The sequence below is a fragment of the Apodemus sylvaticus genome, chromosome 6, assembly GCF_947179515.1.
Source record: "Apodemus sylvaticus chromosome 6, mApoSyl1.1, whole genome shotgun sequence".
NCBI classification, from domain to species: domain Eukaryota; kingdom Metazoa; phylum Chordata; class Mammalia; order Rodentia; family Muridae; genus Apodemus; species Apodemus sylvaticus.
In genome coordinates this window covers 53,286,260-53,309,656 of record NC_067477.1, presented here as the reverse complement: position 1 = coordinate 53,309,656, position 23,397 = coordinate 53,286,260, and the positions used below count along the sequence as shown (strand labels likewise).

At 43.7% G+C, this 23,397-nt stretch overlaps 3 protein-coding genes across 6 annotated transcripts; 2 read left to right on the top strand and 1 right to left on the bottom strand.

Annotated features, from left to right (window-relative positions):
• Positions 1–6,757: 6,757 nt before the first annotated feature.
• Lrr1 (leucine rich repeat protein 1) lies at positions 6,758–18,534 on the top strand. Of its 4 annotated transcripts, XM_052185758.1 has the most exons (6): positions 6,758–6,984; positions 9,938–10,036; positions 12,489–13,210; positions 13,982–14,145; positions 14,902–15,021; positions 18,203–18,534. In XM_052185758.1, the coding sequence occupies exons 1-5, from the start codon at positions 6,778–6,780 to the stop codon at positions 14,940–14,942; spliced, it is 1,233 nt and encodes a 410-aa protein (XP_052041718.1). In that variant the 5' UTR covers positions 6,758–6,777; the 3' UTR covers positions 14,943–15,021; positions 18,203–18,534. The 4 variants fall into 4 exon arrangements, with proteins under 4 accessions (XP_052041718.1, XP_052041717.1, XP_052041722.1 ...); XM_052185757.1 differs by having other exon boundaries at positions 13,982–15,021; XM_052185762.1 differs by lacking the exons at positions 14,902–15,021; positions 18,203–18,534 and adding an exon at positions 13,790–13,900 and having other exon boundaries at positions 13,982–14,062.
• Rpl36al (ribosomal protein L36a like) lies at positions 17,219–18,616 on the bottom strand. Its single transcript, XM_052185763.1, has 2 exons — positions 18,530–18,616; positions 17,219–17,648 (listed from the first exon to the last, which is right to left on the bottom strand). The coding sequence occupies exon 2, from the start codon at positions 17,617–17,619 to the stop codon at positions 17,299–17,301; it is 321 nt and encodes a 106-aa protein (XP_052041723.1). The 5' UTR covers positions 17,620–17,648; positions 18,530–18,616; the 3' UTR covers positions 17,219–17,298.
• Positions 18,617–18,881: 265 nt separating this feature from the next.
• Mgat2 (alpha-1,6-mannosyl-glycoprotein 2-beta-N-acetylglucosaminyltransferase) lies at positions 18,882–21,221 on the top strand. Its single transcript, XM_052185756.1, has one exon. It carries the CDS (start codon positions 19,183–19,185, stop codon positions 20,509–20,511), a length of 1,329 nt encoding a protein of 442 aa, XP_052041716.1. The 5' UTR covers positions 18,882–19,182; the 3' UTR covers positions 20,512–21,221.
• The last annotated feature ends 2,176 nt before the right edge of the window (positions 21,222–23,397 follow it).

Here is a 23,397-nt window from a genome sequence, read left to right as displayed (position 1 = left end):
TAAAGACAGAATCAATAGGACAGATGGGAAGATGGATAGCTAGATAAATGATTGCTATTCTTATCGGTAAGGGAATCTGTTATAAAAATTGACTCACGGCCGGGCGGTGGTGGCACAAGCCTGTAATCCCAGCACTTGGGAGGCAGAGGTAGGCGGATTTCTGAGTTCGAGGCCAGCCTGGTCTACAGAGTGAGTTCCAGGACAGCCAGGGCTACACAGAGAAACCCTGTCTAAAAAAAAAAAAAAAAAAAAAAAAAAAAAAAAAAAAAGGCTCACGGTCTGGAGAGATGGCTCAGCAGTTAAGAGCACTGACTGCTCTTCTGAAGGTCCTGAGTTCAAGTCCCAGCAACCACATGGTGGCTCACAACCATCTGTAATGAGATCTGGCGCCCTCTTCTGGTGTGTCCAAAGACAGCTACAGTGTACTTAAATATAATAATAAATAAATCTTTAAAAAAAAATTGGCTCACATACTGCACTGCAAGTAAGAAACCCCAAGATGCCAATAGTATGGCTCAGTGCAGGTTCAAAAGCCTCAGAACCTGAAAGTTTGACAACTGGGGGATTCCTGCTATGAGTACTAGAAAGCTCGTCAATCCCCACCCCCCTAGAGCCTACCCACACTTAATCTCCCCTACTTAAACTAGTCATTCATAAGTCTTCTCTAGAAACACCCTCAGAGGTAGTGATGTAAAAAACCCTTTAGGTATTCCTTTTTTCTTTTTCTTTTTTTCCTTTTGGTTTTTCAAGACAGGGTTTCTCTGTGTAGCCCTGACTGTCTTGCCACTATTTCTGTAGACCAGGCTGGCTTTGAACTCAGAGAGATATACCTGCCTCTGCCTCCCAAATGCTGGCATTAAAGGTGTGCACCACCACCACCCAGCAGTATCCCTTAATCCAGTCAATTGTCACCCAAAATTAACCATCACGCTATGTTCTTCATGCAAAGTTTTTTAAAGAAATTCATTTAGTTTTTTAAAGAAATTCATGTATGTGCTAATGTACAGCATCAATCTTTAAATTAAGTCAGGCAGTGGTGGCCCACACCTGTAATCCCAGAACTCTGGGAGGCAGAGGCAGGCAGATTTCTGAGTTCAAGGCCAGCCTGGTCTACAGAGAGAGTTCCAGGACAGCCAGGGCTACACAGAGAAACCCTGTCTCAAAAATAAAACAAACCCAAAAAACCAATTTTTAAATTAATTTTATTTTTTATTTCATATACATGTATAGTGTATTTCTATCATTTCCCCCTTATCTTCCCCCCCACCTCCCGCCCCATCATGGCACTTTTAATTATTACTGTCACCTGTGTGACCAAGCCTGCTCAGTCCACAGGGTCTTGAGGGAGGGAGTGAATATTAAAGGAAGGAAAGACAATTAGACAACACTAGAGTATGACTCCAGCAAGGGCTGAAGCAAGTTTGTTTTTTCTCAAGCTGCTTTTATACCTTTCTAAGTACAGGCAAAGATAAGGCCAGTTCTAGGTCAAAGAACAAACAAGGCATAAACAAAAGAATCAAGGAAAGGACAAAATCCCATGATCACTGTTTCTAGGGATTTATCAAGATGATCAGGATGCAAGGAACACCTTCTCCAACTGTATTTACCTTGAGCCTGCTTCTTGTCCTCACCCAATGTCAAACATTCTTGCCAATATCCTAGAAGCTGCAGCAAGAGCTCTCCACACATATACATTTAAATAAACATATAAATACAATCAGCTGAATTGATTTATCGGTGCCTTTAAGTGAGTGTTTTCAGGGCAGACCACTTGATGTGGAGGACCATTTAGAGGACTCAGGCCTGAGGAAGACTCATAGCAGTCTTTAGCTGGCTTTTAGCTCTGCCTTCAATGGTATGGTGCCCTTGTGCAATTCTCACCATTCCCACTAGTCCCAACCGCTATTGTCATTGTTTAGATCCACAGGGCTCCTGTTTGATTGATGTGGTTTTTCTGAAAACAAATGTGTTAGGGTTCGGTCTAAGCTCCACCCCACAATTACCTGGCAACAGCCAGGTATGCCCCTCCCCACAGTCGCCTGGCAACAGCCAGGTAGGCCTGGCCTATAAAAAGAGGGTGCTGGGCCCCCTCCTCTCTCTCTTACCTCTTGGCACTCTCACCTCTTACTCCTCTAGCCCCTCTTGGGCTTTCCTCACCGCCCCCCCCCACACACATGATCATGGCCGGCCTCCACTTCTCTTCTCTTCTCTTCTCCACTTCTCTTCTCTTCTCTTCTCTTCTCTTCTCTTCTCTTCTCTTCTTTCTCTCTCTCTCTCTCTCTCTCTCTCTCTCTCTCTCTCTCTCTGCCTTTCTTTGCCTCCACTACCCCATTAACTCCCATCCTCTGCCCTGAATAAACTCTATTCTATACCATGTCTGTGTGTGTCTGGTCCCTGGGGAAAGGGATGCCTGGATATGGCCCCGCCTAGGCACCCCTTCCCCCACACCACCGTAAATCATTCTCTCTAAACCTCTTTTATGAACATAACAATGGTGCTGAAACCCAGGAAATGAGCTGGGTGGTGGTGCATGCCTGTAATCCCAGCACTCGGAAGCAGAGACAGGCGGATTTCTGAGTTCGAGGCCAGCTTGGTCTACAGAGTGAGTTCCAGGACAGCCAGGGCTACACAGGGAAACCCTGTCTCAAAAGAGAGAGCAAGAGAGAAAGAGAGAGACAGAGAGAGAGAGAGACAGAGAGAGAGAGAGTAGAGTCACTAGGGATGTGACTTAACGGTAGAGTACTTACCTAACTGCCCTGAAGTCTGGGATGAAATTCCCAATTCCTCTCACTGTTTTTTCTTTTGGTGGTAGTTGTTGTTATTTAAAATAAATTATTTCCCTGTGATGCTTCTATCTTTTCATGTTTGATTTTAAAACTTGAAATCATTTAAAGTTTACCTTTCTGCCCTACCCCCCAAGGTAGAAGGAGAATGAATCAGAATAGAGACCAAATGGCTATCTACTCTACTTATTCAAGGAATATGGATTTAAGATGAGCCTGCTTTGTTAAACAAATAGCACGTATTTGCATAATTTAAGTAGCCTATGTACATGTGCTGTTGATTTACCCACATATCTGCAAATATGCTTTCCTATGTCTTGTAGCTAGCACTGGTAACTCAGAATTCCGGAAGCCTGTGGTCTTCAGGTTAAGACTTGCATAAACAACCGTAGCTCAGTATATTAGGGTTCAAGGTGCTCGTGTTACAAGACAAAGGACTGCCCTGGTGGGAGCACATGGCTCAAAATTAACACAATTTATTGAGAGAGAGAAAGCATTCCTGAGAATGGGAGTGTGGAGCAGGTCTTTGCTACTTTGAGGGTTCTTTTTCCCACCGTTTAACCCCCTACTTTCGTTCCCTATCAGTAGATAGGAGAGAAAGAAGGATGGAGAGAGAGAGAGAGAGAGAGAGAGATCCTTAACAAACTGCAACCAACCCCTCTGAATGACCACCCACCCCACCTCTCAGGGCTCTGAAAAGTTCCCAGAATTCCAAATGTTACACAATCACAGAAACTATCCCCAACTGGTAAAACCATGCCTCTGCCAGAACACAAGGTAAATCACAGTCAGTTTCTGCGGACAGTCTGAAACAGCTCCACACCCCTACACCTGGGATTTAAATGAAAGCATATTCTTATAATATTTCTGTGGGATTTTTGTTTGTATTTATTATGTACACAGCATTCTGCCAGCATGTATGCATGCAGCCCAGAAGCGGGTACCAGATCTCATTACAGGTGGTTATGAGCCACCATGTGGGTGCTGGGAATTGGACCTCTGGAAGAGCAGTCAGTGCTCTTAACCTCTGAGCCATCTCTCCAGCCTGATTTCTCTCTCTCTCTCTCTCTCTCTCTCTCTCTCTCTCTCTCTCTCTCTCTCTCTCTCTGTGTGTGTGTGTGTGTGTGTTTAAGAAACCAAAATTCCAGAAGTGTCTATACAGTAGTGGACCAGGGAGCTGAGTATAAAAGGAATATGAACTGTCCTAGGTCTTTTTCATAGCCAAGTGTCTTCCCCACATTTGTACCACAGGCTTTGTCTGCTGTTGTTCTCTTAGGCCCATGAAGCCCAGGAGAGGTGGGCCTTCCGGTCTCTTTTGGTAAACTGCACATGCTCCATTTGTTAACTGAAGCTCAAGCCAGCAAGGGCTGCCAATCTTTGTCAACTGACCTCGGTCTCCCCCTCCTACTATCTACCCACAATCTAAACTAACTACACACCAAAGTGAATGATATTGGTGTTGATTATGGGCAAAGATGAGAAGAGCAGTCAGAGAAATTCATTTTATTATCAATTGAATGCCATATATGCCAGAAACCCAGGAAAATAAATAAAGAAATTTTAGGTGTAATTGGAGTTTTCAAGAAGGGAGACCAGGTGTGGTGGTGCACACCTTTTTTTCTGTTTGTTTGTTTGTTTGTTTGTTTGTTTTTTGAGACAGGGTTTCTCTGAGTAGCCCTGGCTGTCCTGGAATTCACTTTGTGGACCACACTGGCCTCAAACTCAGAAATCTGCCTGCCTCTGCCTCCCAGAGTGCAGGGATTAAAGGTGTGCACCAGAGGAAGAGGCAAGCAGATCTCTGAGTTCAAGGTCAAGCTCAAACAACTTTTATTGGGAAGCGTAGGGTATAGTTCTACTCTAGTTATCTACTATGCCTGAGGTTATAAGTACAATATCCAGGCCAGTGTATGTGAGAGAGGATCTGACAAGTACTTGACAGTATAACTAACCAAAGTTTCAGCCTAAAACCGCTATTGACTATAACCTACATGTATTGAAGCTGCTTAATATTTTACTGAGCCAAAACCATTATGTTCTTCTTGACTGCTTTGCATTTCAGAAACATGTAATTAAAATTACAAGTTTTACACAAAATTTAAATTCTAGCTCTCAAATGTACCTAGTGTACATTTAATGCAATTGTAATACTTTAGGAAGGTATTCTATTTTTGTTCTGTACTATTATCCTCCTAAATACTGAAAACAGGTAATTTGTGAAGCTTAATGGTCCTTGGAAATTTTGGTTAGCTTAAATATAATTTTTCCATAAGCCTGAGAATGCTGCTAATAAATGCTCTGGTGCTCTACCAGGGGGTGTGCTCTCTTCCGGCAGCATCTGTCAAATCAGAGCAGAGCTTGAGGTGCCAATACCTGGCAGAAAAAAATGTTAAGCAACCAAAAGATATGAATGTATAAGAGAATTTTTATGGTGTAGTGACAATTTATTATCTTTGCCTATCTTCTGAATATGTGGTTTTGAGGATGCGAAACCAACTCGCACACAATTCAGCATGCTATATGTAAACAGGGATGTTCGTTTGAGGCTAAATCGTAATTTAGCCACGGTTAAGTTAAAAATTGGTATTTCTGAACGCCATTTCACAATTACAAATGGGCAACTCAAATTAACTGTTTACTACAAGGTACAATCAGGGTAAGGCAAAAGGGGTTTCTAATACACCACTTTATCTCGACAGTAAGCGCTTCCTTAGCCCGAGCTCAGTAAAATAAATAAATAAATAAGTAAATAAATAGTGTCGCTGAGCAATTTTGCAGCTTTTACTTGCGGTGTGTGTGTAAGACCCCCAAAAACCGAGGGTGCCCCAGCACCCCACACCTCAGAAGGCGACACCCAAATCACTTGTGAGAAAGGGTCTCCATGCAATAGCATGAGGATTTGTTTATTCCAGAATTCTGGTTCCACAGCCATACACCATGCAGGAGTAGAGGACTGAGGACCCTGTGCAACTGAAGTCAGGGGTACTTAAAGGGGAAAAAACACAAGACAAGGGGTGGAGGACACAATTCTCAAGGCCAGTGGGTGGAAGACAAAACATGCAAGGAATGAGAAAGTACAGAATGAGGAAGTAAGGAAGGCTAGAGATTATCTGGAGCAGATTATCTTGGGGCACTGTATAGTTAACTTTGGAACTAGAACAGGGTGGGCTATCTCAAGCTGAAAGCGGAAAAACAAGTTACTCTGTGCAGGGCTAGTTGTTTAGAGGTCTAAAAACATTGAGTTGGGGAGTCTCACATGTGCAGTGTTTTCATTTACATAATATTCTTACATATTCACTTTACATCCTCACCTCCTCCCACAATCCTTCCTCCATCCTGCGTCCTCGCTCCCCCCACTTCTCCTCTGAGCCGGTGGGGGCCCCCTGGGACTTGGGCTCAGTCAAAAAAATAAATGAGGTGTGAACGTGGGTCTCGACCTTCTTTCCAAGGCCGACCATGGCTGCAAAGTAAAGTTTGCTCAACAGGAATCGCCTAGCCCGGTATTGTTACTTAAAGCTCTGCTCTGACTTGCTTTGGTGCCTAGCGAGAATTCTTCCTCGCTGGCGTCCGTTTCTATAAACAAGGTGATACCTGCCTTCCAGGTATCCCTCTCCCGGATGGGCTGGCCTCTCTTTAGCAGAGGGCGCCACAACACCTTGAGCATCAGCGCACACCCGATCCAGCAGCGCACACCCTACCTACCAGGTCCCCAGCTAAGGGCGTGGTGCCCTCGGCAGCTGCCTGTCCGAAGACTGAGAGAGGGTCCTCCCTGCGCTCCAAGCATAGAGAGGTTCGGTCATTAAACGTTAAATAATGCAAAAAAAAAGGGGGCATTCCACCATCCTACGGGGAACTTGGAGTGGAACTCCGAGAAACCAAAAAGCTGGTGGGTGCAGGCGCACCACGGACAGCCCTAGTGCGAGGACCCCGGCCGCCCCGCCAGGCGGGAGGCGCCAAGATTTAAAGGCTGACAGCCCGGAAGCAAGTTATCTGCGCGATGAGGCTTCCCTGCGAGGTGGAAGTCCGTAACTGTCATTTGCCAACCTTAGGGCTCAAGAGCCGAGGCAAGGGCGTGCGAGCGGTGGTGAGCCTGTGCCAGCCCCCGGGCAGGAATGAGCTGCAGCCTGGGTCAAGCACAGAGCCCGGCGGCCGAGCCTGCCTGCTGGTCTCCACCATGAAGGACAAGCAGGGAACCCGCTACAAGGTAAGCGTCCACAGAGCCTTGAGCATGCACACCTCACTTCAGCTGCTGCCTTCTGCGGTTGTGAGTGGTAGCCCCTGACACTGCAGCAGAGCAGCTATATGAGGTTCTTGGATAATCTCCGGCACACAGAGAATGCATGTAAAAATGAATACCATCCAGACTTGGGTTTGGGGTAAATCTTGAGTTGTTGTTGCTGTTGTTGAAGAGGTTTGCCATATATATATATATATATATATATATATATGTATCTTCTGTGTTGTTTGTTTGGAAAATGTTTGACCGGACTTAGGTTCAGAGATTCTTTGTGCCTGTAGTACTAGTGGCAAACTCGAGCTTAGCCTGTCTGAACCGTGGGTTTGGAAATGAGATTTATAAAATCCGTTTTCCTCCATTACTAGGCACTGCTATTTGGTCAAAACAAGATGTCTTTAGGTCTACTTTGAATGTTGATGATGGAATGATGGAACCCTGTCTCAAAAAAAAAAAAAAAAAACCAAATCCAAAAAAATAAAAAAAGACAGGGTTTCTCTGTGTAGCCCTGGCTGTCCTGGAACTCACTCTGTAGATCAGGCTGGCCTCCAACTCAGAAATACGCCTCCCAGAGTGCTGGAATTAAAGGCGTGCACCACCGCCCGGGTAGTGCTGGAGATTTGAGCCCAAGATCCTGTGCATGTTAGCCTAGTGATGGTAAGGATGACCTTGAATTTATGACCCACCTACCTTCCATGTACTTTGGTTACCACGACACACTTGGTTTGTACTGCTGTGCTGAGAGCAGAACTTAGAGCTTCATGCATGGTAAGCAAGGATTCTACCATTTTAACTACATCTTCCATTCACCCTGTCTTGTCTAAGCTGTTAAGGAGTCTGATTGTATGTTGCCCCTCTTTTATCCTGTTCTTTTCTCCTTCAGCTAAGTTCAGCTATGACTTTACACTGCCGTTCTAGGAGAAAACAAATGTATGCATGTATGTTTTGAGACATGGTCTTACCATGCAGCTATGGCTGGTCTAGAACTCACTGTAGATCAAATTCATAAAAATTCTTTCTGCTTCCTTCCCAATTGCTGGGATTAAACGCATGTGCCAGCATCTGGCTCTAAGAGCGGGGTCGGGGGTGGGGGGGTGGGGGGTATATTAAAACATGCTCTCACTGTGTGTAGTTCAGCTGTCTTGGAATTCTGTAGACTAGTCTAGCCTGGAATTCACAGAGATCCACGTGACTCTACCTCCTGAGTGCTGGGATTAAAGGTGTGAGCTACCACACCCAGCTTTCCGAGAGGAATTTAAAGGCAGATCTAACAGTTCCTTAACTTCAATCCTTTAATGAGTGTCATGATTCTTGAACCTTTTTTGTTGCTGTTGTTGTTTTGTAGTTTTAGTTTTTTTTTTTTTTTTTTTTTTTGGATTTGGTTTTTTCGAGACAGGGTTTTTCTGTGTAGCCCTGGCTGTCCTGGAACTCACTCTGTAGACCAGGCTGGCCTCGAACTCAGAAATCCGCCTGCCTCTGCCTCCCAGAGTGCTGGGATTACAGGCGTGCGCCACCACCGCCCGGCTGTTTTAGTTTTTTTGAGACAGGGTTTCTCTGTGTAGACCTGGCTATCCTGGAACTCACTCTGTAGACAAGGCTGGCCTCAAACTCAGAAATCCGCCTGCCTCTGCCTCCCAGAGTGCTGGGATTACAGGCGTGCGCCACCACCAGCCTGGCTGGTTCTTGAACCTTTAACTCTTGGCTGTTTTCTCTGCATACTCAGCTGTGCCCACTCCCACCCCCCAAAAAAACCCTTCTTATCTATCTTACATTTCTGAGTCCGTCACTCCTCACAGTTACAAGCTCTCCCTTCCTTGCTTTTCATATGTTCCCACCCCCTGAAGTGCTCTTTCCCTCTATCACACTGGCCAGTGCCTAACATGTTCCTAGTCTTTTAATTTTCACCCCCCCTTTTTTTTTTAAAGATTTATTTATTCATTCATTTAATTATTTATTTATTTTTGTGTTTTGGATTTGGTTTTTTGGAGACAGGGTTTCTCTGTGTAGCCCTGGCTGACCTGGAACTCACTCTGTAGACCAGGCTGGCCTCAAACTCAGAAATCCACTTGTTTTTTCCTCCCAGAGTGCTCAGATTACAGGTGTGCACCACCACTGCTTTATTTATTTATTATATGTAAGTACACTGTAGATGTTGTAGATGTCTTCAGACACCCCTGAAGAGGGCATCAGATCATATTACACATATTACCATGTGGTTGCTGGGATTTGAACTCAAGAACAGTCAGTACTCTTAACCCACTAAGCCATCTCTCAAGCCCCATAATTCCCATCTTTAACTTAATGTTACTATCTTTTTTTTTTTTTTTTTTTTTGGTTTTTTGGAGACAGGGTTTCTCTGTGTAGCCCTGGCTATCCTGGAACTCAATCTGTAGACCAGGCTGGCCTCCAACACAGAAATCCGCCTGCTTCTGCCTCCCAGAGTGCTGGGATTACAGGCATGCGCCACCCCCCACCCCCTTCATGTTTCTATCTTAACTGGGAAAGGCTTCCTGCCTTCCTGCTTATTTAATAACCATCTCGCTCAGACTGTCAACTGAGTATCTGTTGTCACCATACCATCCTTTTGTTTTTGTTGTTGCTTATTTTATTTATTATATTATATGTAAGTACACTGTAACTGTCTTCTGGTGCTCCAGAAGAGGGCGTCAGGTCTCTTTACAGATGGTTGTGAGCCCCCGTGTGGTAGGATTTGAACTGAAGATCTTCAGGAGAGCAGTGGGTACTCTTACCCACTGAGCCATCTCTCCAGCTCCCACCATACCATAAAACACTTAGACCTGGTACTAAAAGCTAAACTAAAACCTGAAAGAATATTGGCACATTCTACATTCAGTGACTGTTATTGAAGAGTAATTCTCCTTTTGTGTCCCACCCCCATCCCTTCCCCTCTGACTTTAATTAGCTAAAAGAGAATATTGAACAGTTCTTCACCAAATTTGTGGATGAGGGGAAAGCCACTGTCCGGTTAAAGGAGCCTCCTGTGGACATCTGTCTGAGTAAGGTATGATACTGGAGATAGTAACAGAAATATGCAAGTCAGGTACTGCACTGAATGCCTGTGATCCCAGCACTCAGAAAGCAAAGGCGGGAGGATTTTGTAAGCCTGAGGCTAGTATAATCTCCATGTCAAGGTCTTGGCTGTCCAGGGATATAGAGGTGAGCTTGGGTTACACCACTTTGGCTCCCAGGGGGACGCTTGCACACACTGGCCTAGGAGCTATCTGGATCCTAGAATGGGAGGCATGCATAGGCTCACACCAGCTAATTTTAAAATGCCTTAGGTATCTCAAAGGCTGGGCACTCCTAAACCTTCCCCCACTACCTCAGGCCCAATGGGAAGTGGCTGGTGGCCACTTCTCACATGGCTGGTTGGTTTTCTCTCCTGCAGCTCCTGCTTCCCATCCTTGTCCCCCAAGTCATGGCCATTCTCTGTCTCCTTTTCCCCAGTTCTTAGCCCATGATGTTCTAAAGGGCCCGCCCTGTCTCCCTTTGCCCAGCCATTGGCAGCTGGCATTTTTATTGATCCATCAAAAACTAATTGGATAACAAGGATCTTCAGCATTTCGGTGCAGATTCCCGATTGAATCGAAGCATTAGAACCAATCCCCCACACATCTCCTTATCTGTCCAAATTAAAAAAAAGAAAAAGCTCTTCTCTCAGGCATAAATTGAGCATAACCATAACAGTTAGGTAAATTGCAGAGTATGATATACAATTAACATCCAATCTATCATATTTGTCAGGTAGATAAAGAACTCTACCATCATATCCTAACTGAAGAGCGTAAAATTCTATACCTGAATTATGTTTTGATTTTACCCTGTATCACCATCTGAAAACCATGCTTTTAACTTTATATCTTTCAATGCTAAAAACTAAGGTTTGATTATGAGATTATAACTAGTCTTCAACCCCATCAGAAATCCAAGAAAGAATCAAATATTACATGAATATATAGGAAGCATAAAAACATAGCTTCCAAAACTGTAGAGACAGCTGATTACCTGGGCAGTCCCCTAATTTCTTTTTTTGTTTTTTAATTTCCTTTTTTTAATGCTTTATTTAGTGTATATGAGTATACCATTGTTCTCTTCAGACACACCAAAAGAGGGCATCAGACCCCACTGGATGGTAGTGAGCCACCACATGGTTGTTAGGAATTAAACTCAGGACCTCTGGAAGAGCAGTCAGTACTCTTAACCACTGAGCCATCTCTCCAACCCCCCAAATTTCTTATAATGTTGGAACATCTGTCTTCAGCCTTTTGGCCCAGAGCCATCAGGCAGACCCTGACATGAGACCTACAATTAGAGACAAGATTCTTGTAGGTGTCTCTTTTGTTTGAGATCGGATCTGAGACTATGCTGACCTAAAACAGACAGCAATCCTGCCTTAACTTCCCTAGTGCTGGGAAGACAGGCCTGAGCCACCACGTAGAGTTTTCCAAACCTGGTTTTTGTAGTTATTGTTATAATTAATACATTTTACTACACAATATTTTGTGTCTTAGTCACTGTTTTATTTTTGTTAAGAGACACCATGACTGAGGCAACGTTTATAAAAGAAGCATTTAATTGGGGACTCCCTTACAGTTTCAGAGGTTACTCCATTGTCATGGTTGCAAGGAGAATGGCAGCACAAGGATCTGTGATGTGTACCTGAGACTGTCACTACATCCTTATCTCTGATCTGGGGCAGAGAAAGACCTTTGTGAGCAGCCTTGGCAAGAAAAACAGGTGCTCTTAACTGTTGAGCCAGCTTACCAGTCCCACCCTTACATAATTCCGCGTGTGCGTGTCGGTGTGCGTGTCGGTGTGCGTGTCGGTGTGCGTGTCGGTGTGCGTGTCGGTGTGCGTGTCGGTGTGCGTGTCGGTGTGCGTGTCGGTGTGCGTGTCGGTGTGCGTGTCGGTGTGCGTGTCGGTGTGCGTGTCGGTGTGCGTGTCGGTGTGCGTGTCGGTGTGCGTGTCGGTGTGCGTGTCGGTGTGCGTGTCGGTGTGCGTGTCGGGTGTCTATAAGGTCTGAGGGAATCCTGCAAGTGTTGGTTCTGTTTTTCCTGTGGGTTTTAGGGATTGAACTCAGGCTGCCATGCTTAACAGCAAGCAGCTTACCCACAAGCCCTGTCACTAGCCCCCATTTTTGGTTTTTGAGGCAGGGTTTCCCTGTGTAGCCCTGGCTGTCCTGGAACTCACTCTGTAGACCAGGCTGGCCTCGAACTCAAATTCGCCTGCCTCTGCTTCCCAAGTGCTGGAATTAAAGGCATGCGCCACCACTGCCAGCTCCAAATCTTTCAAAGTTAAAAATTAGACCAAATGCTAAAATATTTCTTACAGTCTATTTCAAAACTGATTATACAACCTATGTATGAAACTGTAGGGCTTTAAGGGGAGAACTAGCAAGCATGAAGTATTTAAAATGGGATTTATAATTGTGTAACTTGTTTTTATTTATTCAGGCCAATCCTGGCAATTTAAAGACTTTCCTTTCAGCTATGAGACTGGCTCATAGAGGCTGTGATGTCAACACACCACTTTCAACACTAAAACCATTGAAGACTTCAGAATTTGAAAAATACAAAGTCAAAATGGTTATCACATCCAAAAAGGATTATCCTCTAAGGAAGAACTTTCCGTATTATTTGGAACATCTTCAGGCCTCTTACTGTGGCCTTACCCAAGTTGATATGCGCATACTGTGCTTAAAAAATCTTACGACGTTACACCTGAGTCACAACTGTATAAAAAAGCTTCCAGATACAATTGGAGACCTCATCCACCTTCAAGAGCTTAACCTTAATGACAATCAGCTGGAGGCATTTAGTGTGACCTTGTGTAAGTCCACACTCCAGAAGTCACTTAAGAGTTTGGATCTCAGCAAGAACAAAATCAAAGCATTGCCTGTTCAGTTTTGTCAATTCCGGGAACTTACTAACTTAAACCTTAACGATAATGAATTGATTCACCTTCCTTTCAAGATAGGACAGCTAACAAACCTTCGTTTTCTATCAGCAGCTCGAAACAAACTTAGAAATCTACCTTGTAATTTTAAAATGTTATCCCTGGAATACTTGGATCTTTTTGGGAATACTTTTGAAAAACCAGAAGTCCTTCCAATTATAAAGCTTCAAGTACCATTAACGTTACTAGAATCTTGTTCACAAGCCCTTCTATCCTATAGGTAAGACTTTCAATCAAGTATCGTCCTTGAACAGCATCCTAATATTCTGATGAAACTCAGAGTAATAGTCTTTTTGGGCTTTTAATCTTTTAGTTATTTGGAGGAATCAGGGAGTAATGGGGGTATTATTTACAATTCCACAGTATTTGGGCAAGGTCAGAGGACAACTTGTTGGAGTAGGTCCTTCCACCATGTTGGTTCTGGGGGTGGAACTCGGGTCATCAGGCTTGGCCACAGCACCTCTACCCACTGAGCCATCTCACCCACCCCTCAGCTTGTCCTTGTTCATGACTTGTCTCCCTGTGTAGGTCTGTCTGGCCTCCACCGCAGTCAGCCTCAACCTCCAGAGTGCTTCCAGGATTATTATATACCTAGCAAAATCTAGGGACTTTTTTTTTGCCACTTATTTATCTTATTCTTAGCAGTACAAAACAGTTATTCTGAGTCCTGAAATAAGAATAAAGCGTCATTCTTTATTCTAACAATAAAGAATCCTTAGAATAAAGAATAACGCTTTATTCTTATCTCATTGTAACTCAGTATTCTGATTATTTTAGTTTTTGTTTTTTGTTTTTCAAGAAAGGGTTTCTCCATGTAGCCCTGGCTGACCTGGAACTGGACTTGTAGACTCGGCTGGCCTCAACTCACATAGATCTGTCTGCCTCTGTCTTCAAAGTGCTGGGGTTAAAGGTATGCTTCAATGTTCTAATTCTTGTCTGAATACATGAAATTAAGAATCTAGTAACAATATATGTATATATTCCCCATTAGGATTCCATATGGCCCTGATATAATTCCTTACCATCTGTGCCAAGATTTGGATACTGCCAAAACCTGTGTCTGTGGAAGATTTTGTCTCCAATCTTTCATTCAAGGAACGACTATGCTGGATCTACACTCTGTTGCCCACACTGTGGTCATAGTAGATAATATGGGTAGACCGGAAGCTCCTATTATCTCTTACTTTTGTTCTCTAACCTGTTTTGTAAATTCTTCTAATATGTTAAACTAATTAGTGTGATAACAGAAAGGTTTTTAGATGTTTGTCAGTTGTGTATTTATTTGTGCTTTACCAGTAATAAATTAGAAAAAGGGAAGGTTTTTGTATATTTATATGGCAAGAGAATGTTAGCATTCTCAACCATTTGACTCTGGAATTTTAATTTAAAGCTGAATTTAATTTGGGGACTGGATGAATGGCTCAGCACATACCCTATTGCAGAGGATGCATGATATGCCTCATGACTATGTGCTCCGAGTACCAGGGACTCCAGTGTCCTTCTGACCTCCAGGGATACCAGACATGCATGTGACACACATGCATATTATATAAGCAGGCAAAATACTGAATAGATCTTCAGTCTCATTGTGAAATTAATGTATGATTGCAGGGTTAGTTTCTTCTGCCTTAAGCATCCAGGACTCACTAGTTAATCTGTGGGGTGTGTGTGTGTTTTGACTGTCCTGGAACTTGCTTTGTAGAGATCTGCCTTGTGCACCACTACACCAGGCCTACATTGTAAATTCTACATGTTCTATGGGCCAGCAGGTAAAGATCCTTGTTGCAAAGCATGACATCTAAGTTCAATTGTTGTCACTCCCACAGTAGGAGAGAACAGATTCTTGTAAGTTGCACACAGGCATACAGAATAACAAAAAATGTAATATAAGATCTCTGGTTGTTCTTGCAGGAGACCCCCCCAAATCCCAGTACTCACTTGGCAGCTCATAACTCCAGTCCCAGGGAATCTGAAATCCTCTTCTGATGTTCTCAGGGATAACACAAAAATGGTGCACAGAAATACATTCAGGTAAACACCCATATTCATAAATGTTTACAATAATTTTTAATGTTATGAAGGCAGAAAGAGCTTAGTGGTTAGGAGCTAATACTGTTCTTCCAAAAGACCTGAGTTCAGATTGCAGCGCCCTTCTGGGGCAACTTAAAATGCCTATAACTCTAGCTATAAGAGATTCAATCCCTCTTCTGGTCTCCATTCAAAATTTTTGAAATCTTTAAAAAATCCAACAATTCTTGCCTTCAATCCCAGCACTTGGAAGGTAGAGGTAGGTGGATCTATAAGTTTGAGGCCAGCCTGGTCTATAGACAGCTGGCTGGTCCAAGACAAGGCTACACAGAAACCCTATCTCAAAAACAACAAAAAAAGTAAAACTAAAAATTTCAACACTTCTCCAAGCATTCCAAATTACAGATGCACAATCTATGTACATAATTACATATTTAGAATAGTACATTTTTCAGAGTATAGTTTCAGAATAGTATGTTTTGAGACATTTCATATACTCATCAAACACTAAGGCAGATTAGCTTCTATTAATTTCAGAATGTCCTTTACATATGTTGTGATTTTTTTTCCACTTTTAAAGAGAAAGTGGAAACTTATTTTTACTGATTGTGTTACTTGAGGATCTAGGGGGAAGGAGTATTTGTCACTAAATATTCTATCCCCATAAACCATAAAGTCATGGTGTGATAATACACATTTAATTCTGGCACTTGGGAGGCAGAGACAAGCAGATCTCCGAGATGCAGGCCAGCCTGTTCTACATAACGAGCTCCAGCTTGGTAATTTTAGGAATGGAGGCACCTGGAGACAACCCTGCTGCACGGTGGGAATGCAGCTTGGAAAAGAGAATCTCTAGATATCACCTGGGATTCATTTACTACAATTTTATCATTTTAACTTTTTTCCTGGTATATTGGGGGGAAAAAAGGATATTTGGCCCACTAGATGACCTGATTGGGATGGGAAGAATTGAGAAAATAATTAACATCCAGCAATGGCCATTACTTAAGGTTAAAAAAAAAAAACTTTTTTCCTTTTCTGAAGATTCAAACATTGTATTGGGCATTAGAACACTTTTTTCTTCTGAAACTTACTCTCTAGACTAAGCTGGTCTTGAACTCCCACCTCTGCCTCCCAAGTGCTGGGATTAAACACCACTGCCCAGCAGCATGAGAACACTTTTATTAGAACTTTATTCAAGGGTTCAGACATAGTGGCATACCTTAAAGGAGGCAGAGAGGTAAATCTCTAAATTTGAGGCCAGCCTGGTCATGCACTTCCAGGACAGCTAAAGCTGTCTTGATTAGGTAATGATGGTATAGGTCTGTAGTAGAGGATTTGCATAGTAGTATATACAGGACCCTAAACTTGATTCCTAGCTCAACCAGTGAAAAAGCTTGCTTTCCTCATCTTTAATTTTCTACATGTTGGATCTCCTATAATTACAATTACAGACAATTGGGAACCATGTAGATGTTGGAGATCTGTTTTTGTAAAAGAATTGGAAGAGCAGCCATGGGCTGAAAAGATAGATGGCTTATCTGTAATAAGCACTTGTTGCTCTTCCAGAGGACCCAGGTTCAACTCCCAGCACCCACATGGCAGCTCACAACTAACTCCGATTCTAGGGGACCTGATATCTTCATGCATAAACAATTCTAGGCAAAGAAGCAATGCACATTAAGATTAAGAAACAATAAAAAATAAGCCAGGTTTACTAAGCCACCTCTCTAGTCCTAATTGTACTATTTACCTCCAACCCCCCCTCCCAAGGAATGATTCTTTGAATTCAGATTTTATCGCCCACCCCTTTTTATGGGATTTTTTTGAATGAGTTGCCCAACATATATATCACTGTCTACCAACAAGTCTGGAAATACTTAATGGAAAATATTATTAACAATTATTAAATAGCAAGTTTTAAAATACCTAATGGAAGATGTGACCAAATGTTTTGTGCCCATTATTCTGTAGGTATTGGTTATCTGAATAACTTTTTGTAGGGCATATACATACTTAATATATACCCAGTCAAGCATGCAGGGAGCTGTGGGTTCAATCCACAGAGCACCACTAAAATAGAACATGGTACAATTCTGTAATCCAAATACTTAGGCAACAGCAATAGACCTGACTCAAAGTATGTTTGAAAACAAAAACACCTAAATATGCAATTCTACTTAGAATCAAAATACAAGGCTTAGTATCATTAGCATTAACTTTATTCTCTAGCAGGGCATTTTTCTACTGCTTCAGTATTTTCCTCTCAGAACACAAGTTTTAGAACTGGATCACTTGGCCCTTTCTCTTCTTGTCGCCTCCCAGTTCAAAATGCTTGCATCTCTTAATGGCCAGCATCCTCTTGGACCTGCAGTTGGGGTCAACACACTCGAGCCTGAGCACAATCTTCTTTGTGGTTTTGGCCTTCTTTCGGAAAATTGGCTTTGTCTGCCCACCATAACCACTCTGCTTTCGATCGTAGCGCCGCTTTCCTTGGGCATACAGGGAATCCTTGCCCTTCTTATACTGGGTCACTTTGTGAGGCTGGTGCTTTCCGCATTTCTTACAGAAAGTTCTTCGGGTCTTCGGTACATTGACCATCTTTGCAGTAGAAGTGTCTGCGATGAAAACTGTAATGAAGTTTCAGGCATTAAGGATCTTGAATGAAATTTGAAAGGTTTAAACAGGTATAATTTGTATATAAATTACATAAAAACCAGTAAACACACTAGTAAGTACTCATTTTCCACGGGAATAAAAGGCCAGGCACTTGTACAACTGTGAGTGCCTCAGAGACTGGGCAGGACAAGAAACCACGCAATTGAGTGAGCACTTGCTTAACCATAGGGGTTCAATCCTCACCACCTCAAGCCTATAGAAAAGCTGTAGCTTGCTTTTTTTTTTTTAAAAAAAAAAAACCGAGGCACTAACAGTTACCAAATTCTGACCCGATGGAGTGTGTCCTGGGAGGCTGAGGCAGAGGATAGGCTAGCTGATCCGTCCATAGGAAAAAAAAATAGCAACTGACACTTGGAGTAGCCATTACAGCTCTCCCCAAAACAGACACAGCGTTCAATTTATTTATGTATGGCTCACGGCAAGGACAACGCAGTGGCGTCCGGGTAAAGATGGGCTTTTTTCGGACTACCTCTCCCCCTACAAATCAATTCCCTCCATTTTCTAGCTGTTTGGCGTACAACAAAATATAATCGTTTCTACAACAACCGGCCTCGTTCCTTCCCCAGCCACGTCAGCCGGTTTTGGCTTTACCCTTCTAAAGCACCGGCACCCGCCAGCGGGTCCGAAGGCTGACGTGTCGTTAGCAGCCGGCGCGCCTCGCGGCCCAATGGCCGCCATGCTGGAGCATCTCTTCCGAGGGGGCTGCAGGCCGACCTCAAGCCGCGGCGGGCCGCACCTGCCGGTTCCCAACGCCTCAAAGAGCTCAGGCGGCTCCGGCCACCAGGCAACCGCGGTCCCCAAGGAACCAGGTACTGCTCAGCTCCAGACTTACCGAGAGACCGGCCGCCGCGATCGCCCCTCAACCACACGCGCCGAACAGGAAAGGGACGAACGGAGCGGAAGTCGGAACTGGACTTGAGCGACGGGACTGCGAGCCAATAAACAGCGGCCTTCTCCGGAGGTTTCTGGGAAGCGCCAACGAGCGCCCGGCGGGGCGGGGCGGAGGGTGTGGGCCGGAGGGCCGGGGCGCTCGCGGCCAGTCGCGGCTTGTCAGAGCGGTCGCTGCCGGAGCGAGGCGAGGCTGCGGCGTTCGTTGCCGGCGTTCTGCCGTGCGAGCAAGGATGAGCGCGCAGAGGACGCAGGGCCACGGGCAGCGCAGGTAAAGGAGCCACGGTGTTGGCGGCCGCGGCTGGGCTTCTTCCGGGACCTCGGGTGCTGAATGGAGAGGACAGAGGCGACGACGCTGAGCCTCGGCTCGTAGCGGCGGGCGGCTGCTTGAGCTGCAACTACCAGAGAGGATGTGCGGAGCCCGGGCGGCGCGAGGCAGTTGAGAGCCTTCGGGCCCCAGGACGCCGGGGTCCCGGGATGAGTTAGCGGGGGCCAGTTCCTAGGGCTGCAGGCCAAGGCGACGGCGCCGCCCGCCCGCCCCTTCCGTGCAGAGGCCGCCCGCTCCTTTCCGCGCCCGCTCTCCCGGCCCTGGAGACCATGAGGTTCCGTATCTACAAACGGAAGGTGCTAATCCTGACGCTCGTGGTGGCCGCCTGCGGCTTCGTCCTCTGGAGTAGCAATGGGCGACAAAGAAAGAGCGACGCCCTTGCCCCGCCGCTGCTGGACGCGGAGCCCCTACGGGGTGCGGGCCATGTCGCCGTGTCCGTAGGCACCCGCAGGGTTTCTAACGAATCGGCCGCTCCTCTGGTTCCCGCGGTCCCGCGGCCCGAGGTGGACAACCTAACGCTGCGGTACCGGTCCCTGGTGTACCAGTTGAACTTTGATCAGATGCTGAGGAATGTCGATAATGTCGGTACCTGGAGCCCCGGAGAGCTGGTGCTGATAGTCCAGGTGCATAACAGGCCGGAATACCTCCGGCTGCTAATAGACTCGCTTCGCAAAGCCCAGGGTATTCATGAAGTCCTAGTCATCTTTAGCCATGACTTCTGGTCCGCAGAGATCAACAATCTTATCTCTAAGGTGGATTTCTGCCCGGTTCTGCAAGTGTTCTTTCCATTCAGCATACAGCTGTACCCGAATGAGTTTCCGGGTAGTGACCCTAGAGATTGCCCCAGAGACCTAAAGAAGAATGCAGCTCTGAAATTGGGGTGCATCAATGCCGAATACCCTGACTCCTTTGGCCATTACAGAGAGGCCAAATTCTCGCAAACCAAACATCATTGGTGGTGGAAGCTGCATTTTGTATGGGAAAGAGTCAAAGTTCTTCAGGATTACACTGGCCTTATACTTTTTCTGGAAGAGGACCACTACGTAGCCCCAGACTTTTACCATGTCTTCAAAAAGATGTGGAAATTAAAGCAGCAGGAGTGTCCTGGGTGTGACGTCCTCTCTCTAGGGACCTACACCACCATTCGGAGTTTCTATGGCATTGCTGACAAAGTAGATGTGAAAACTTGGAAATCGACAGAGCACAATATGGGGCTAGCCTTGACCCGAGATGCATATCAGAAGCTGATCGAGTGCACGGACACTTTCTGTACTTACGACGATTATAACTGGGACTGGACTCTTCAGTATTTGACTCTAGCTTGTCTTCCTAAAATCTGGAAAGTCTTAGTTCCTCAGGCTCCTAGGATTTTTCATGCTGGAGACTGTGGTATGCATCACAAGAAAACATGTAGGCCATCCACCCAGAGTGCCCAAATTGAGTCATTATTAAATAATAACAAACAGTACCTGTTTCCAGAAGCTCTAGTTATCGGTGAGAAGTTTCCTATGGCAGCCATTTCCCCTCCTAGGAAAAATGGAGGGTGGGGAGATATTAGGGACCACGAACTCTGCAAAAGTTATAGAAGACTGCAGTGAGAAAAAAAATCAGAATTGCAAAAGCAAAAGTGACAGTCTTCTTTTTTTTATATTTGTCTCAATGGGATATACAATTGAATAAAGGGTATAGGAACTGGTTTCTGCTTTAATACATAAACCTCTTGTAAAAGGTGTCCAAATGCATAGTAATCCTTTTCAGTTATGACCGATTAAAATTTCAAACTGAAATTTTCATTTTGGGACTTGGGTTTTAAAATTCAGTATCTGCTTAAAGGTAATGATTAGATTATTGATTAAAAAAGGGGGAATTTTATTTAAATCACATCTGTTAATCTTTTTATCTAAAACTTTGTATACTTTTCCACTTTCAAAAGTTATATTAAGTATAGCAAGATTTATTTAAAACTGTCAACAGAAAAAAGTATTACAATGAAATCATTAGAGTATTGCTGGGACAGACCCAGTTTTACTATTGACACAGTTATTAGGAATTGTTTGACTGGTTCAATACTCAGAAGTTTTAAGTTTGTTAAGCACCCTGTTGGAAGAGTCATTTTCAGTATTACTGATTCCTGTGCTATTGTGTTAAGATTTGCCTGTGCTTTCAACATACATATTTCATGATTTCTTTTGGAATGTATTTGATTAATAAGAAAGTTTAAGCAATGTTTTCACCTCAATGTAGAAATACAGTGGTTTTGATTTTCTTTTTAGTGCTGCCAAAATAAAATACTCATTTTTGCATAAAATTCCCTAATCATTTTTCAGAATCTTCTATTTGTATCAATAAAGGCATTCTAGAAGTTTTGAAACATGAGCATTACATCTTAATATTTCCTAGCTATACATTGTGAAGCCTGTTCATGACAGTGCATTCTCTTAGGAAGAAATGTTTGGCCTTCCAGTTAGCCAGGCTTAGATAATGAGCAATAAGAAAAACTGCTGCTTAGGAAGTCTGCCTAAATGGTTTCTGAAGGCCAGAAATGATACAAAGTTCAGTTTGTCAAGGTACAGCAGAGCCGGTGCCAACCATGACTGAGAGTCACAGAAGAGTCTTCTGTAACTCTTATACAATTATATCGTGGACTTTCTTTAGGCTTACTCCATATTTTATATCACTTTTCCATGATATAGTCGTATAAAAGAGTTACAGAAGACTCATTTCTGTGTAAAGATGACTGTTAATCAAGAATTATTGTTTTCACCAGCCTAATACTGGAAATGTGTGTGTTTTTTCAAGGTGAAGTGAAGTTGTCTGGTTTTTGGCTTTTGAAATGCTTTACCACATTTGTATCCTGTGTGCACATGTGTGGGTGTGCACGTGCGTGTTGGTGGTGCATGCTGAAGGTCAGAGGATGTTGACTTTCTACCCTGTGAGTCTCAGGGACAGAGAACTTCAGGCTCTTTGGTGACAGGTACCTTTACCACTGAGCTCTTATTCTTTTTGCTTGTTTAAAGATTGGTTTGTGTGCATAGCTCTGGCTGACCTTGTGTTTATAACCCTCCCACTTCTGCCTTCGGCTGGGATTACAGAGCCTCTTGCATGCAATACAGGGCTGTACCCCAAGCTATACCAGTGCGTAGTGCTCAACATTGTATGGGGAGAGATGTAAATCTGTTCTCCAGGATTTACACTCCTGTATAGTATCTTAACTTGATATCACCAGTTCAAAGGACAAAAGAAAGTGGTTTCCAGGAGCATTCAAAGACTAGTCATAATTAGTAGCCTTGTCTGAAACAGAACTAGATCAGCTCATGGCCTTGGGACTAGTGATAACATCCACAGAGATTTATTCATTTATATTTTTTTCATTCTTCTAAAATATTTTGTGAGGAAAAACCCCACAAATCTGTTTGGATCTCCGCTTTACCTCATTTTAGAGTTATAAATTGATTTTTTTTTAAAGAGAATTCATTTTCAATAGCTCAATGCTCTTTTTTTTTTAAAGATTACATATATATGTATATATATATATATATATATATATATATATGAGTACACTATAGCTATTTTCACCTCAATAGCTGTCTTCAGACACACCAGAAGAGGGCATCAGGTCCTATTACAGATGGTTGTGAACCACCATGTGGTTACTGGGAATTGAACTCAGGACCTGTGGAAAAGTAGTCGGTGCTCTTAACCGCTGAGCCATCTCTCCAGCCCATAAATTGATTTTAAAAATAGTTTGTTTTGCTGGGCAGTGGTGGTACATGCCTTTAATTCCAGCACTTGGGAGGCAGAGGCAGGTGGATTTCTGAGTTTGAGGCCAGCCTTGTCTACAGAGTTGCAGGGCAGCCAGGGCTATACAGAGAAACCCTGTCTCGCAAAAACAAAACGAACAAATAATCCCAAAAAGTTGGTTTTGATATAAAAGAATTTTTCTGTCAGAACAAATGGCCAGGTTTGTTTATTATAAATTCCTGTTCTAAATTTACTTTTTGTGTGTGTGGGTATTTTATCTGCATGTGTATCTGTGTGCTACCTGCAGAGGTCAGAGGAGGGCATTGGATCCTGTGGGACTGGAGTTAACAGATAGTTGTGAGCTGCTAGGTGGGTGCTGGAAATTGAACCAGGATTCTCTCGAGCAGCTAGCATTAACTACTGAGCCATCTCTCTTTAGAAATTTTATTCTGACCCCTACACCTATGGTCTCTTTAGAAATTTTAAACATTCTTTAAAACATTTTTTTTTTTTTTTTTTTTTTTTTTTTGCTTTTTTGAGACAGGGTTTCTCTGTGTAGCCCTGGCTGTCCTGGAACTCACTCTGTAGACCAGGTCGCCTCAAACTCAGAAATCTGCCTGCCTCTGCCTCCCAAGTGCTGGTGTGCCACCACTGCCTGTCAAAAAGATGTTTTTAATACTTCCAAGAGATTGGTTTGGTCGGTTTTGAATAATCTTAAAATTTTTTGTATATTGTATGTATAT